Raw genomic sequence first — 13,351 nt, forward strand, 5'->3', positions numbered from 1 at the left:
ACCTCAAAAAAAAACACGCTCTTCCCACTTTCTCGAATTAGGTTGTTACCGCGTCTCAAGAGGTCAAGTCACGGCTAACATTTGGTGCAGTAACCCGAGCCTGTATCGGCATGCTTGACCCTCCCAATCCGCCAACCGATAAAATCAACCCCGCCCCTTCGTACGAACCCATAGAGACAGCCACGGAGCGGTATGAAAAGGGAGTGATGAGGCTACCGCTCCCAGATATGGTGGAGCAGTTACCCCCGTTATTCGAAACCGATGGGTGGGGGTCGACAACGGGGTACAATATTTTACATTTCGATATTCATCCGTCGAATAGTGAGTTTTATCTCTACCTATAAGAAGAAGTGTATTGTGCCGCCCATACTCACCAGCCAACTCAACCCACACCGCAGTCTACCTAGATGTAGCAGATGAGACGGACGCTGCCGACATGCATCCATTTGGAGTGCGACTCAAGGTAAGTGGGATTTCATTCAATGCTCAGGGGCAAAATCGTCTCACTAATCTTCGTTTGTTTGGCTGTATATAGCTTGGTGACTTTGGTATGGCCGAAAACATGCACATATATCACAAAGCCAGGGACAGGTGAGCAGCGACCCTTTGCTCAGGCGACTTGCGAATCCAAGAAAGGCAATCTCGTGGTACTGACTCAGTGTGCTCCTTGCCTAGGTTCACTTGGTGGAAAGGGAGAGGCAATCCCGACACAATTGCACCCGTGTGTTACCCCTTGAAGAGTCACCGGCGAAGGGAATCCACTGGCTGACATTCGCACCTCCGTGGCACAGGAGCAAGCTCGCTTTGCGTACATTCCGCCCAAGGAAAATATATCGCTTGGCCCGTTCAATAATATATGGGGTGTAGGCTGTGTATGTTTTCTTCTTCCTACTACCTATATTCACTCCCCCTCCCCCATCCCTCTTTTCAACATTTATTTTGCATATTTCGTATTCCTTCCACAGCTAACTCGCGCTATGTTGGCGGGGACCCTTTCGCAGGTTATGTACTTCCTCATCATGAAAAAGTACCCAGACGACCCAACGCCCTTTACAGTGCCTCTGGACATGAGTGACCCGGACACGACGATGCTTTCGACCTGGGGCTCGCGGCTCCTCTACGAGAGCGACACGACGGACGCTGTGCCGCAGGTCGACCTGTGGCTCCGCCGAACCGTCGCCAGGTGTCTGGCGGACAACCCGGGAGAGCGGCCCAACCACCAGCAGCTCGTGGATGAGTGCGAGGATGCGCTGCGGCAGATGAGGGCGCCACTGGGCGACCGGTATGCGAGCGCGCCCTCGGAGACGGACGAGGCCATCCTGGAGTTCTTGAAACAGTATCTCTACATGCCGTCCCCGGAGCCCGGACCGGCACTGGGCGATACGTTTCCCCGAATCCCTTCTCCATGCCAGAAGGAGAAAAGGAAGGTGGTTCGAAACCGGCGAGTCGAAGCTCCTCTCCCGAAATAACGTAATTAACGTTCAGACTGAAGTGTACGGCCGCTTGTACTCCCAGCACTCGGCTTGGCATGAAGCAGTCTCGATGTCTGGATTCTGCCAAGGGGCTAGAAAGGGGAATGGAGGGACTGAAAAAGGGATTAGCAAACTTTCGGCACCTGCCAGAGAGATATTGGCAAGCAAGCAGTACCTATAAACCTGGAGTCACGAATGCATCTATTGCCGACTCGGCTCTGTCGCCTGTCGACTAAATAATAAAATCAAAGCTACCTAGTTATGTGCTGTTATCATAGCAGATGCATGCATATTAGAAATGAATACGAACCAAACCTGGGGTACCTTTGCGAAGTGCCATGAGCTAAATTGAGAGCAACCTTGATGTGTTAAATCTGCTGGGCTAAACGCCACTATTTATTTATCTAGTCATCTGCTACGGCAACCACAAAGTGCATGTGGCGGTATTACACCAGAGTCTATCCGGACTTAGAATCGGCCAATGTACTCCACAAGCCTGGTCTGACTTGAGCCCAGGAATCATCAACACTGCTGCCAGTCCAGCCTTTTCCAGATGCCAATCCATTCACGTATTTCAAAGCTCGACCATAGGAGCCATGTTGCCATCTGCCGCAGACAACCTCGGCGACAATGACCAGGCCGTTCTGGTTTACTCCTCCAGTTGTCCCAACGAGAAGAACGAGGATCGGAGCATTATCGAATCGGCAGAGACAATCTTCGCACCTGTGCTGTCCAGCATTCGCTACAACCTGCCCTTCACGCGGCAGCGCAATGAAATTGCCAAGAAGGCGGCAGTCGAAGAGGTGCTCCAAGACCAAAACCACTTAGACACGGCATTGAGAGCGAAGTCAGGAAGTACTGCCTTGGTTGCGTACATCGATCGGACTGACATCCATGTTGCCAATGTGGGCGATTGCAGAGCAGGTAATACTTAAGCATGGCCCTCAAGCCTTCACTCACCCACTGCCCCCTCCTTTTCTTAATGGGCCATCAGGAGCATCCGAGAGGCCGATTACTGATAGCTCGAGTTTCCACCAGTCCTTGCCCGTAGAGATGCGCACACGCGGAGCCTGGAGGTCATACCGCTGTCAATAGACCAAGACGGATACAACCCAGCCGAGTATACCCGAGTAGCAAGGGAGCACCCGAAGGATAAGAAGGATATTTTTGCAGGAGGTCGACTCTTCGGCATGATGCCTCTTACGCGTTGTAAGACCGCCTTCACCCGTCCCCTACTGAACATCATGTCTTACTTTGAAAAACAAATCTGGGTTGTAGCTTTCGGTGATGCATTTTATAAATACCGGACCACTGATATCGCCCAATATGTATTCGGTAATGCCCAACTGAATAAGAAAGGCCATTTATCTTATCACGAAACCATGTCGCCTTACTACCCTCTCTTGGAGTCACCTCCCTATCTAACGGCCACTCCCGAGGTTGTCTCACATCAACGATCCCACGACGATGTTTTTATGGTCATGGCGTCCGATGGGATATGGGCCATCAAGGACGTGACGAACGAATGGGTTGTCGACAAGACTATGGAAGCTCTGTCGAACGCAAGTGTAGATGACCCCAGCCGATATATCATGGAGGAGTTGAAGAAATGGAAACCAGGTGATGATGTTACCATCATGGTAATAGTTTTCCCATCAAATCATTCTGCTGCCTTGAAAACAACAGAATAGAGAGATAGATTGGCAAGCAAGAGAACCAAAGACGTAGCATAAATTGTATGCACATCTCATCATCATCATCATCACTCCAGAGATGTGTATCTAGTTCATATGATAAAAGACTCTTTCTCAGCCTGGTATCAGGAAGAACGCCCAAACTCCACCAATGCAATGCCACCAAAACGCTAAGTAACCACGACGTCGTATCCCTCTTCTGGCCGAAACGGCCTTGTCGGATACCATGAAGAAGAGGGGGAAAAAGAGAAAATAGGAGCGCAAAGAGGCCAGTCGGAACCACCTACTGTGCCTTCTCCTTTTAGATTTCTTCTTTTTGTCCTTCTTTTCCTTCTTATTCTTCTTCTCCTTCCCCTCTGCCTTGCCTTCCCGCTTCTCCTTCTTCTCCTTTCTCGACTTCTTCTTGGGTGGCTCGGGCGCGGCAACCACCGCCGCAGCCTCTCCGGCCTCCTCCGAGTCGTCCTCGCCCTCCTCCGCATCCGAGTCGCTCGCGGAAGTCTCGGACTCCTGATCCTCGACCTTGCGCTTCGTCCCGGCCTGCGGCGCCTGCGTCTTCTGCTGCGCGGCCGCCTTAATGGCGGCCTTGGCGCGCTCGCGGGCGATCATCTCGGAGAGCTTGGCGTTGACGTCCTTGTCCTTGTTCTCGGCGAGGCCGGACCGGATGAAGCTAATGGCCGCGCCCTTGTTGAGGCTCTGCTCGGGCTTCTCGGGCGGCGTCTCAATGTTCTTGATCTTGTCGAAGTACTGCCGCACCCGCGTGAGCTCCTTGAAGACCGGGTGGTTCTTGGCGTCGACGGCGTTGAGTCGCAGGGAAGCTGTTGTTGTCGCGGTTAGCAAGGGGCCGACCAAGGCGCGTAGCCATTTCGCCGCAGAGCGGCGGGGGTCAATGGGGGAGGCCTACAGAATAACATGGACTCCAGCGCATAGGTCGCGAGAACGTAGAGCTTCGCCTTCTCCAGTAGCGGCAGTTTGGAGGAGAGATCCGACATGCCTTTCAGTATGGGCTGCAAGGCCTCCTCGAGGTTGTCGATGTCTCCATCCAGACGCTCCAATTGCGGCACGATGTTAGTGACGTCCATTGTGTGCAGCGCTTTTGGTGTCGGATACGGGTGTATGTTTTGTTTCCCTTAAGGCTTTGCGACACTGGGGAGGGTCTGGGTTTCGATAAAACACTTGATTGAACGGAATGGGTAAATCGATAACGGCGTTGCGCATTCCATACGCCTGCTAACCTAAGTTGCAGTTCAGTAGGTGACGACAAATTTTAGCGGTCTTTAGTGGCAGAATTTCTTGTCGCACCCCCTACAGCAGTAACCGTAGCACAGTTTAACGTTCAGGCGGGGGATATCGGGACACCCCGCATGTCGCGTCGTAGCGCTTCGCACCGACACCACGCAGGTGGAGGTTTGAGCCCCTTTCCGGGTTCCGAATTCTTCAATTACTTATAATTCAACATCTGTATCATTCTATCAGGGCTAAAACTGACTTTCCATCTTAGTATTCATCAACATGTTCCTGATGTTGTTTCGCGCACTACACATGATGTTCTCCGACGTGCCCTTCTCGCGTATCTTTTGACTTTCGTCGCCATGGTCCACAATGTCGCTCTCCGAACCGATTAGGCCTTTTGGACGGTGGTGGAAAAAGACGGGGGTGTAACCGTTAGGCACTTTGCGTGTAACCCTGTAGGATCCCCTTTTCTATTGCCTCCATTACGACAGAAGGTTCCCAAGGCGTTGTCAAAGTTGGCATCCAGCCGATCTACCGAGAGATCGAACAGCACCTTCTGGGCACCTCTCCGAGTCAGAGCATATGCGAAACTGCAGATGGGTGCTCCGGTTACGTGCACCCATCGAGTGAACTCGGGGTAGCTTTTGAAGTCAACTAGACCTGTGATCTTGTCGAGCGGAGGTACCGTCTGGTCGTCCTTGATGGCAAACTTGGGGTACAGAGGCTCCTCTTTGTTTTCTGGCAGCTGTTCCGGGAATATCTCACCACAGTGACCCAGCCAGAGGAGATCCCAGCTGTCTCCATATGGCGAGTTCGGTTGCGAGCCCGAACTGAGAAGCGCACGCGTACCTTTGGCCACAGTCTCTAGCTGCGATCGAAGCCTCACATCCCTAGACGGCCAAGTCAGAAGAGAGTAGGTACTATACAGGGCGTACACGCGCCGAAAATGGCACTTACCAGTCCATATCGTCTTCCATGATTAAGGCGCTTTCCAAATCCTCCTCGACGATTCTGCCACACATGTCAGTACACGGCCATCTCAAGTGAATGCACAGCTTGACGCTGGGACATCATCTTTGAGAAGTCCACTGGACCGGCGCAAGAGTACTTGCCTTCTTATTGCGTTCATATGGCTCCTCCAGCTGCCTAGGTAGGTGTTTGGTAGGTTGTCTCTATTCTTTCCAAAGGGAATTGCCTTGTCCGGTACGGCTTCGCCTTTCACCCCATCAATCCACTCCAGATTGAAACCCGTGAGGGAGCTCGTTAAAGTCATGGCATCGCGTTTGTCGGTTCGTTCGGGGAGTCCTATCACGAAGATCTTGGAGAATCCCAGTGTGCTGTTCGTGACCCGATTCATGTCGGCAGGGCTCGATTGCCCGTGGTACTCGGGACCGTACAGCCGCCCAGGTACCGCGGGGGGCGGAAGTTGGGCTTGGAGGTGAGTGCAGCGGGTATTCTCCCCTTGGAGGCGTCCAAAGTATGACAACAAAGACGACGATGGATGTCGCGATGCCGAGGCCGATCTGCCTCATCCGCAAAGTCTGGGCCATTTTTTGCGAAAGATGAGCCATCCAGGCGGAAGCCGCCTTTGTTTTTTCGCTGAACGACATGACCAGATCATATACCATTCGTCACATCAAATCACTGTCGCCGTTGGGGGCCGATGTGACAAGCCACCAACAGTATGCAAGCGGATGGGGCGCGGTACCAAGCAATGTCTGGACTGCCAGGAACCAACAGCATTGTAACACAGCATTTGATTTATTGGTTATGAGCAAGGGAAGTTGCGTCCGAAATGGAGCGTTGGTCAGCGCTAACTGGCTTCCTGCTTCAATCCATTATCCAGCCCGCTGGGAAGCTGCAGATAAGTACGTACATGTACTTTTTGTAGCTTACCAGAGCAGATGGCAGGTCAAGCCAACAAGATTAATATTAATTCTCTTTGATGTAAGCAATTCGATTGACACGGGGGCCCAAAGCCATCCAACTTGGACAGCGGCCTTATCAATGCTTTCATTGTTTACTTAGGTAGCCTTGAGGCCCCTTCACACGACATTGGCTTCACCAGGTCTTCTTGTGTCGTGCCTGTCAAGAGCGGAAGCTATTCTTTGGATATGGTATGGTAGATCGGCAGCGCCAAGAAGATGTTGTTCCACACACCAAGTACGACAGCCTCGCCGCCAGCTATGGACGGACTCATTTCATGTTTCCAGAGCCTCAAAGCCAAGAGCTACCCCATGTTTCTGACTGGACATCCATCACAGGCCATTTCTATGCCAACTACCCGCTGATATATTTCTGGTTGAAGTCAGTCAGCGGCTCTCGACCAGTAGGCAGCTTCTCAGATTTCTGCTTCCATCAACATCATCAAGAAACCTATAGAGGCTGCCCCAATCACCACCCGCCTACAGATATCTCGACCTCTAACACATCTGGCATCTCCGAAAGCAGCAAAAATATCACAGCTCCTCTGCTCTGTTCCGCGGTGTCCCGAGCCCCAGTCACCGAGCCTATAGTGGATGACAACAAGAACCGCCGGGCGCGGATTCAGACCGAAATTCACCAACCCAGCGATCTATGAAATATAAGCAATTGGGACAACTGTGTGGCAGTAGCCTGTTCGCTGGTTCCACAGCCTGTGACAGTCCAGGTGTTGACATAGCTTCCGTCGCCGGCGTAGCGTGCGCGATAATACTATCTCCGATCCGAAAGGCGAGGGGAGAGACGCAAGACTATGATCAGTTGTATCGTCGGTGAGTCCGCTCCCGAACCAAGCATATGAACAAACAGCAGTAGCCATTGTGATGTTCACCACAGTCCGGAATGGCAAATGTAGGTTTACCCAATGAACCGCCGAAGAGTCCACACGGCACAGGCTGCACCAGCCTGCACAGGGCCACAGATCATAGAATAATATACAGCTTAACCCCCCACCCCCCGACTGACCATACTTAGCATTATAACCAGAAAAGGATCATTCATCGATGATCGGCTATTAGCTGGTGGAGACGAGAGACGTATAAATAGGCTTGAAGCCCCGTATTGTTATTTATGAGACCTAATTAACATACGTACCAGCAAGGTGCCTTCTATGTCTCGCTGATATATGCATAAAACACCGGTGCAAGGAATGAACCCCCGCGCGTCCTTTATTGGTTACCGCATATGATAGAGTGCCCATAATCGACTTCGTTTGTTCTTTACTGTTATGTTTGCCACATGACACCAGCTGTAATCAACGTTACTGTTACAGGAGCGCCTGGCAATGGTACGCACATCTATCTATGCTTTAAAGTTGGCGGGAATGCATGGCGGGCTCAAGAGACATAGCCATGGGCGGCAATCTGAGCCTAGGACAGACTCCCAACACATAGCAAACTGCGGGCGCGACACGCTGGACCGTGGCTCATCATAAGTGCTTATTTGCTGCTGAACCTCGCGCATGATAGAATCTGGATGGGTTGCTAAATCATGCTTAATGTTCTTTGACAGGCAAAAGCAAGAAAGGGGGCTAACAGTAGTAGCCTCTAGATAGCTTCGGAGATGCCATCCTTCGTCTTTTAGCCAGCACTTGGTTTGCGTAAGGAACCCCGCCTAGATATATCCTAAACATGATTAATAGCACGCTGGTTCGATCCTTATGATTCATCGATTCAAGAAGGCCGGGTTTACTGGGGAAGTGGCGGCCCCTATGTAGACTCTTGTTACTCCAAATGGCCTTTTCATCACGGCAGCCTCTACAACGCGAGGGATGCCCATTTTAGCCATGCCACCGTCGAGAATATCATCCCCAAACCTTTTCCGTGTATATAGTAATAACCTTGACTCCTCCAGTCCGACTTCCTATTAATGCAGAGATGCTCAAGCCCCCTGAAAAAAAAGGGGTGCTGCAATACTCCCCTCCGTAGCGGTGTCGCCGGGCGGAAGCTGCACAGAAAGGTCACAAACTGCCGATATCGACACCAATGGCAGCCTTTCTTCAATTTGCGATATCCGCGATCTTGGGTCAAGGGACTGGTTCAAGTTACTTACTTGGGCACTTAGTCGGGGACCAACGTGGTGGGGGGTGGGCCAATCAGAACACGCTGATTGTCTTCAATCAGCATGTGGGTTTAAAATGGGACCCCAAAGACTATTCCAATTAACCCCAAGTCGGTTTTTGCAGAGGCCTGGGTCGGCCCTTGCGCCCGGGATTGGACGGTCTAGAAAAAATATGTCGCCGTCATGAGAGAGCGACTTTCTGTGATGAGGCAATCTAGTCCATGACAACTGAGATATCCTTAACGATTTCCTGTCGCTCTCTAGTCCATCGGGGTGTCTCGTGTGCTTGCGCCACGCCACCTGGTCTCTGTATTATATTTCACGATTTTCCTTTCTCCACGATTGCCTGTGTCTATTGCTCTTCGATGTTCGGGGCTCCTGCTTTCACGACGACCTAATCAACCACCGCGAGCCGACGCGATTCCGAGCCCTGATGACCAGGACATGACAATTCCCAATCCGTCGCCTCCCGGTCTTCAATCTGTCTTCCCACATCTTCCGACAGCCGCTTTCGCGGGCTTCAGCGCGAATACCTTACATAACCTCACGATGGAACCGCGATAACGTCTCCGTGGGCCGGGGGGCCTCCAAACACCTCACCGCGGCTGCCATGCCCATCCAGGGCATGTCCTCTCGCCATGAGGCTTTCCATTTAGACCCGCCTTTGTATTATGCCCCGAGCCTGAAACAGACAAACCCCTTCGACGTCCCCTTCTATCGAGCGCCTCCAGCAGCTACATCGGCCGGAACAGCGCCCACCACTCAGGTACCCATCACAACCGACATGGGCTCGGCTACCTATCAGAAAGCTGTAAAGTCTCTGAGGCTATCAGACCAAGTTCATGTACTCGGATTCAACCGAGAAGCCCGCTACTTGATGCACTGCTTGTCGAATGCCCCTGGTGTGCCGCCTCCGCAGCTTTTGCTTCAGCACCCCGACCCGATTACAGCTTGGGGACATGAAGGACGAAAGTTGGTCATGCAGAACGCAGATGGTTCAGTCACGAAGACCGAGATTCAAAAGCCGCACTACGTCGGGCACCGACGCACGGCTGCCACAGTTGGGCTGGCAAAGGTTGGGCCTATCCGGAATCTGGTGGTTACCGATACCACGGCGATCCGGGCATGTCTAGCCCGTAATGCCCTCCTCATCAACCACGAGACGACTATCTGCTTGTTAGGTGAGGGATTGGGCATTATGGAACACCTGAACGATACCGTTTTCAAGGACCCAAACACAAGGCCAACCTACGTCCTCGGCACCATGAGCCAAAAGCTCTCTAGGTATACTGCGGAGCCCAATACATCTTTTTCAGTAACTCTGAGGCGCCCTGGGAGGCTATGCCTCACAGGAATCCCTCGAGAACACCTCGCAGAAGATGCCAATACACCCCCGGATATCAGTCATTGGCCAGCAGTGGTTGCTAGGACACGAACGCAACACTTGGCCAAGCTCCTCTCCGGCGCCCCAGATCTCAACGTGTCACCCATGGCCTTGGATAACTTTTTGCGCCAAAAGTTACCGGCGATGGTGTTTTCTACTGCGACCAACAGTATATCGGCTGCGTTGGGACTCACGTATGCAGGAATTTTAAGTAGCTCCTCTGCACGAAGACTGTGGCATGAGCTCCTCGATGAGTTGGTGTACATAGTTGCTTCGATGCCCGAGCTTCAACAAAGCCCCGAGGTAACTGCCTACTTTACGGGAAGGAACTTCAGGCAACGCGCCTTCAACCTCCTCGGGAGGCGCGATGGCACCAGTCCTTGGGTCAGGTTGCTTCGAGATGGACATAGAGTGCCAATGACTGTACTCAACGGCTATTTTGCTCGGATCGCCGAAAACACAGGGGCGCGGAAGGAGATATTGGAAACGATAGGGGCCATCGTTGTGGCCAGGCAACAAACTAGGAATGAGGAGATTCAGCTGGATATACCCATGTATCGGTCTCCATATATGATGGACAGCGATAAGGTCACTGCCGAGGGCGAGCCAGGGCAGCCTATACGGCTTGTATATTTAAATAAAAAACCAGGGCCCGAACCTTAGAAGATCGGAGGGGAAAAAAAGAAAGAAAAAGCCCGAATATGTACAAACTCCTGGCCATTCCCGAACGGTGAAGTGCAAAACACATCTCTGATCGATGACGGCAATAACTGCAAGTAACCGTAGAGGCGTAATGAGTCTGATAAATCACTCGCAGACACGTTATGATTACAACTGTGAAGATTTAATCACCTCAGTGTCGCCGTTTGGCTCCTGATAGCCAGTCGTAAATGGCAGCATCGCCATGCTATCAATCCTGGTCACTCAACCCCACCATAACTTTTTCTCCAAGCACCCCAGCATTAGGTAGCTAGCTGCCAGTACGATTCCCGACCCAAAACCGCAATTAACCTGCAAGACTACTTACACACCTCAAACCAAAATGGCCGACGCAGAGCTGGAAGCTGTAAGTTCTTTTCGGTCTGAGCGTATCACTGAATATCATATGCTGACGCAATTCTGGACGGCAGATTCGAAAGGCTCGCCTCGAGCAGCTCAAGGCGCAAAGCGGGGCAGGCGGCAGTAAGAGCGGCGGCGGCGGCGGCTCTGGTGGCCAACAGGGAGGAGGACAAGCCGAGCAAAAGCAGTAAGTTTTCTCTATCCCGATGAGGGGCCTTCATTTGCAACACGCAGTTGCTCCGGCTGTTTCTTCCTTGCGTCTAGACTACATTGAAGAGCTACCTGCTGATGCCAATACGTGTGACGCAATAGAGCCGAGGCCGAAGCTGCCCGACAGTCCATCCTCAACCAGATCCTGCACCCCGAGGCCGCGGACCGCCTTGGCCGCATCCGCTTGGTCAAGGAGTCGCGCGCCACCGATGTCGAGAACCGCCTGATCATGCTGGCGCAGACGGGCCAGCTGCGAGCCAAGGTGACGGAGGAACAGCTCAAGGACCTGCTCAACGCCGTGGCCGATACGAAGGAAGAGGAGAAGATTGTGGTGTCGCGGCGCAAGGGCTGGGATGACGATGATGACGACCTGTTCGACTTATAAGGTGGCGGGGTGGGAGCAAGCAAAACTTCCGAATACGAACCCGTTCATTTATACACAGGCCTGATAGCAAAAGGGGAAACAAAACGAGCTGCTGCCGACGTCTCTGGGGGTTATCGAAAATGCAAACAGAGACGCTCTACTGATTGATACCATATGGCATTCATTGCTTTAATACAAGGACTATGATGGATCACGCATGCCTGGCTGCTGTGACCGATGCTAATACATGTGCGTGTGTATACACACGTAAACTCATCGGACAAGTCCCTCTGAACTCGCCCCAAGTAAGATCACCTAGAATCGTATTTGTTTTGTTGCTTCTCATGACCGCCCTAGCTTCCGGCCACTGCGGCACCCGCCATCCCCTGGTTACGCTTCCGCCTCTCTTCGCGCTCCCGCTTGCGGATGTCACGCAGGTCCGGGGGCTGCTCAATGCCCAGCCTCTGCCGGAGCTCCTGCACGTCCGTCTCCATCTCCTCCTCCCAGTAGATGTTGATGACCTCGTCGCTGCGCAGGCCGTTGCGGAGGGCCCAGGGCCCGTAGACGCTCCAGAAGCGCTGGCGCTCGCTCTTCTTGAGGGTGGCGACGGCGAGCAGGGCGAAGCCGGTCATGGGCAGCAGCGTGTTGGCGAACTCGAAGGCCTTGATGGCGACCTCGCCCTCGCGCACGACGGGCAGGCCCGTCAGCGCGTGGTAGAAGTCGTGGCTCTCGCGGTAGCGCTGCATCACGTACGCGCACTCCTCGTCGTCGATGTACCGCACCGCGGACCGCGTGTCGGGCGACACCCCCTCCCGGTCGAGCCAGGCCACGTACGTCCCGCCCACCGTGTTGGGCGGCAGGGCCCGCAGCCGCGGCAGGTCGAGGGAGCTGGACGTGATGCGCGGCCGGTCCCGCAGGATCCGCCGCCCCGTCGCCGACGCCAGCATCGCCCGGTGCAGCCGGTGGATGAAGTAGGGCGTCGCCGTCGCCTCGCCGCACACCGCGATCAGGTCCCCGCGGTACGTGTTCGCCAGCGACAGGACGCCCGAGCCCAGCGCGAGGGCGGCGCGCTCGATGCGGGTGAGGGGCACATGGCCCGGGTAGTTGGGCGGCGGGCGGTTGAGGACGGAGAAGGCCCGCGCCGTCTGCTGCCGAGTTGGAGGGCAGGAAGAACAGCTGGTGGTGCCTGGGGTCGTGGTCAATGATGAGGACGATGACGTTGTGGATGCGGCCGTTATCGAGGTTGCGATTGCGAGCTGGAGGTTACCTGGTCGGGCGGCGACGGGTCGCCGGAGCAGGCAATGCACCGAGCTTGCGGTTGGGGTCTTCATTTTTGCTTGCCTACAACTTGACGCGCGAAATTGTGCATGCAACTTCAAGTTATTTTTGGGCAGGAGTTTAACAGAGGATATCCAGAGCTGTTCTATCGTCGTCAGACCATCGACTGTTCTGTTCGTACAGCAATTCCTTATCTTATCGCGGCGCCCACTCAATTGCAATCGGGGCCTGTCTGCTGTTGTCTGACTTTCCCGGGTTGGAACTACATACTATGGCAAACCCATGAATATGATAATTATCATACCACCCCCAGGAAGCTGACTTTGTTGTTAATGCGTATCCATTTACTCTTGCATAACCGTTGACAGCAGTCCCCAAACACGAGCATTCGCCGGGTCTCCTGCGATCTAGCGGGGTTGGGATACACTCGGGCGTCTGGTCTTCGTTGCCTCTGTTAAACTATCGATGCCACAGTTCGTACTGAACGGCACCCATCTTGCGGTCATGGATGAGCTCGTGTAGTAGCTCCCACCAGCACTGTCCAGGGTCATCGTAGTCTCTCAACCATGACAGGGGCGGTGACTCTCCCGATGAACTTCCTTTCCAGGCCTCAATACGC

At 53.4% G+C, this 13,351-nt stretch overlaps 7 protein-coding genes across 7 annotated transcripts; 4 read left to right on the top strand and 3 right to left on the bottom strand.

Annotated features, from left to right (window-relative positions):
* Positions 1-436: 436 nt before the first annotated feature.
* PG986_003216 (uncharacterized protein) lies at positions 437-1,469 on the top strand (the record flags this gene model as incomplete). The annotated part of the gene is made up of 2 exons (XM_066839438.1): positions 437-463; positions 1,002-1,469. The coding sequence occupies 2 exons, from the start codon at positions 437-439 to the stop codon at positions 1,467-1,469; spliced, it is 495 nt and encodes a 164-aa protein (XP_066704502.1).
* Positions 1,470-2,068: 599 nt separating this feature from the next.
* PG986_003217 (protein serine threonine phosphatase 2C) lies at positions 2,069-3,163 on the top strand (the record flags this gene model as incomplete). The annotated part of the gene is made up of 2 exons (XM_066839439.1): positions 2,069-2,396; positions 2,568-3,163. The coding sequence occupies 2 exons, from the start codon at positions 2,069-2,071 to the stop codon at positions 3,161-3,163; spliced, it is 924 nt and encodes a 307-aa protein (XP_066704503.1).
* A 291-nt stretch (positions 3,164-3,454) lies between these two features.
* PG986_003218 (uncharacterized protein) lies at positions 3,455-4,245 on the bottom strand (the record flags this gene model as incomplete). Its single annotated transcript, XM_066839440.1, has 2 exons — positions 3,455-3,981; positions 4,068-4,245. Coding segments are annotated over 2 exons (705 nt in total), but the record flags the coding sequence as incomplete, so codon positions are not given.
* Positions 4,246-4,641: 396 nt separating this feature from the next.
* Positions 4,642-5,753, bottom strand: PG986_003219 (uncharacterized protein; the record flags this gene model as incomplete). Its single annotated transcript, XM_066839441.1, has 4 exons — positions 4,642-4,790; positions 4,883-5,286; positions 5,354-5,407; positions 5,491-5,753. 4 exons carry the CDS (start codon positions 5,751-5,753, stop codon positions 4,642-4,644), a joined length of 870 nt encoding a protein of 289 aa, XP_066704505.1.
* A 3,294-nt stretch (positions 5,754-9,047) lies between these two features.
* Positions 9,048-10,484, top strand: PG986_003220 (uncharacterized protein; the record flags this gene model as incomplete). The annotated part of the gene is made up of 1 exon (XM_066839442.1): positions 9,048-10,484. The coding sequence occupies one exon, from the start codon at positions 9,048-9,050 to the stop codon at positions 10,482-10,484; it is 1,437 nt and encodes a 478-aa protein (XP_066704506.1).
* Positions 10,485-10,863: 379 nt separating this feature from the next.
* Positions 10,864-11,475, top strand: PG986_003221 (uncharacterized protein; the record flags this gene model as incomplete). Its single annotated transcript, XM_066839443.1, has 3 exons — positions 10,864-10,887; positions 10,952-11,067; positions 11,193-11,475. The coding sequence occupies 3 exons, from the start codon at positions 10,864-10,866 to the stop codon at positions 11,473-11,475; spliced, it is 423 nt and encodes a 140-aa protein (XP_066704507.1).
* Positions 11,476-11,807: 332 nt separating this feature from the next.
* On the bottom strand, positions 11,808-12,785 carry PG986_003222 (coenzyme Q biosynthesis protein Coq4; the record flags this gene model as incomplete). The annotated part of the gene is made up of 1 exon (XM_066839444.1): positions 11,808-12,785. One exon carries the CDS (start codon positions 12,783-12,785, stop codon positions 11,808-11,810), a length of 978 nt encoding a protein of 325 aa, XP_066704508.1.
* Positions 12,786-13,351: the final 566 nt, after the last annotated feature.

This window comes from Apiospora aurea (assembly GCF_038362705.1).
Source record: "Apiospora aurea strain CBS 24483 chromosome Unknown utg000002l_segment0_segment0, whole genome shotgun sequence".
In the NCBI taxonomy this organism is placed as follows: Eukaryota; Fungi; Ascomycota; class Sordariomycetes; order Amphisphaeriales; family Apiosporaceae; genus Apiospora; species Apiospora aurea.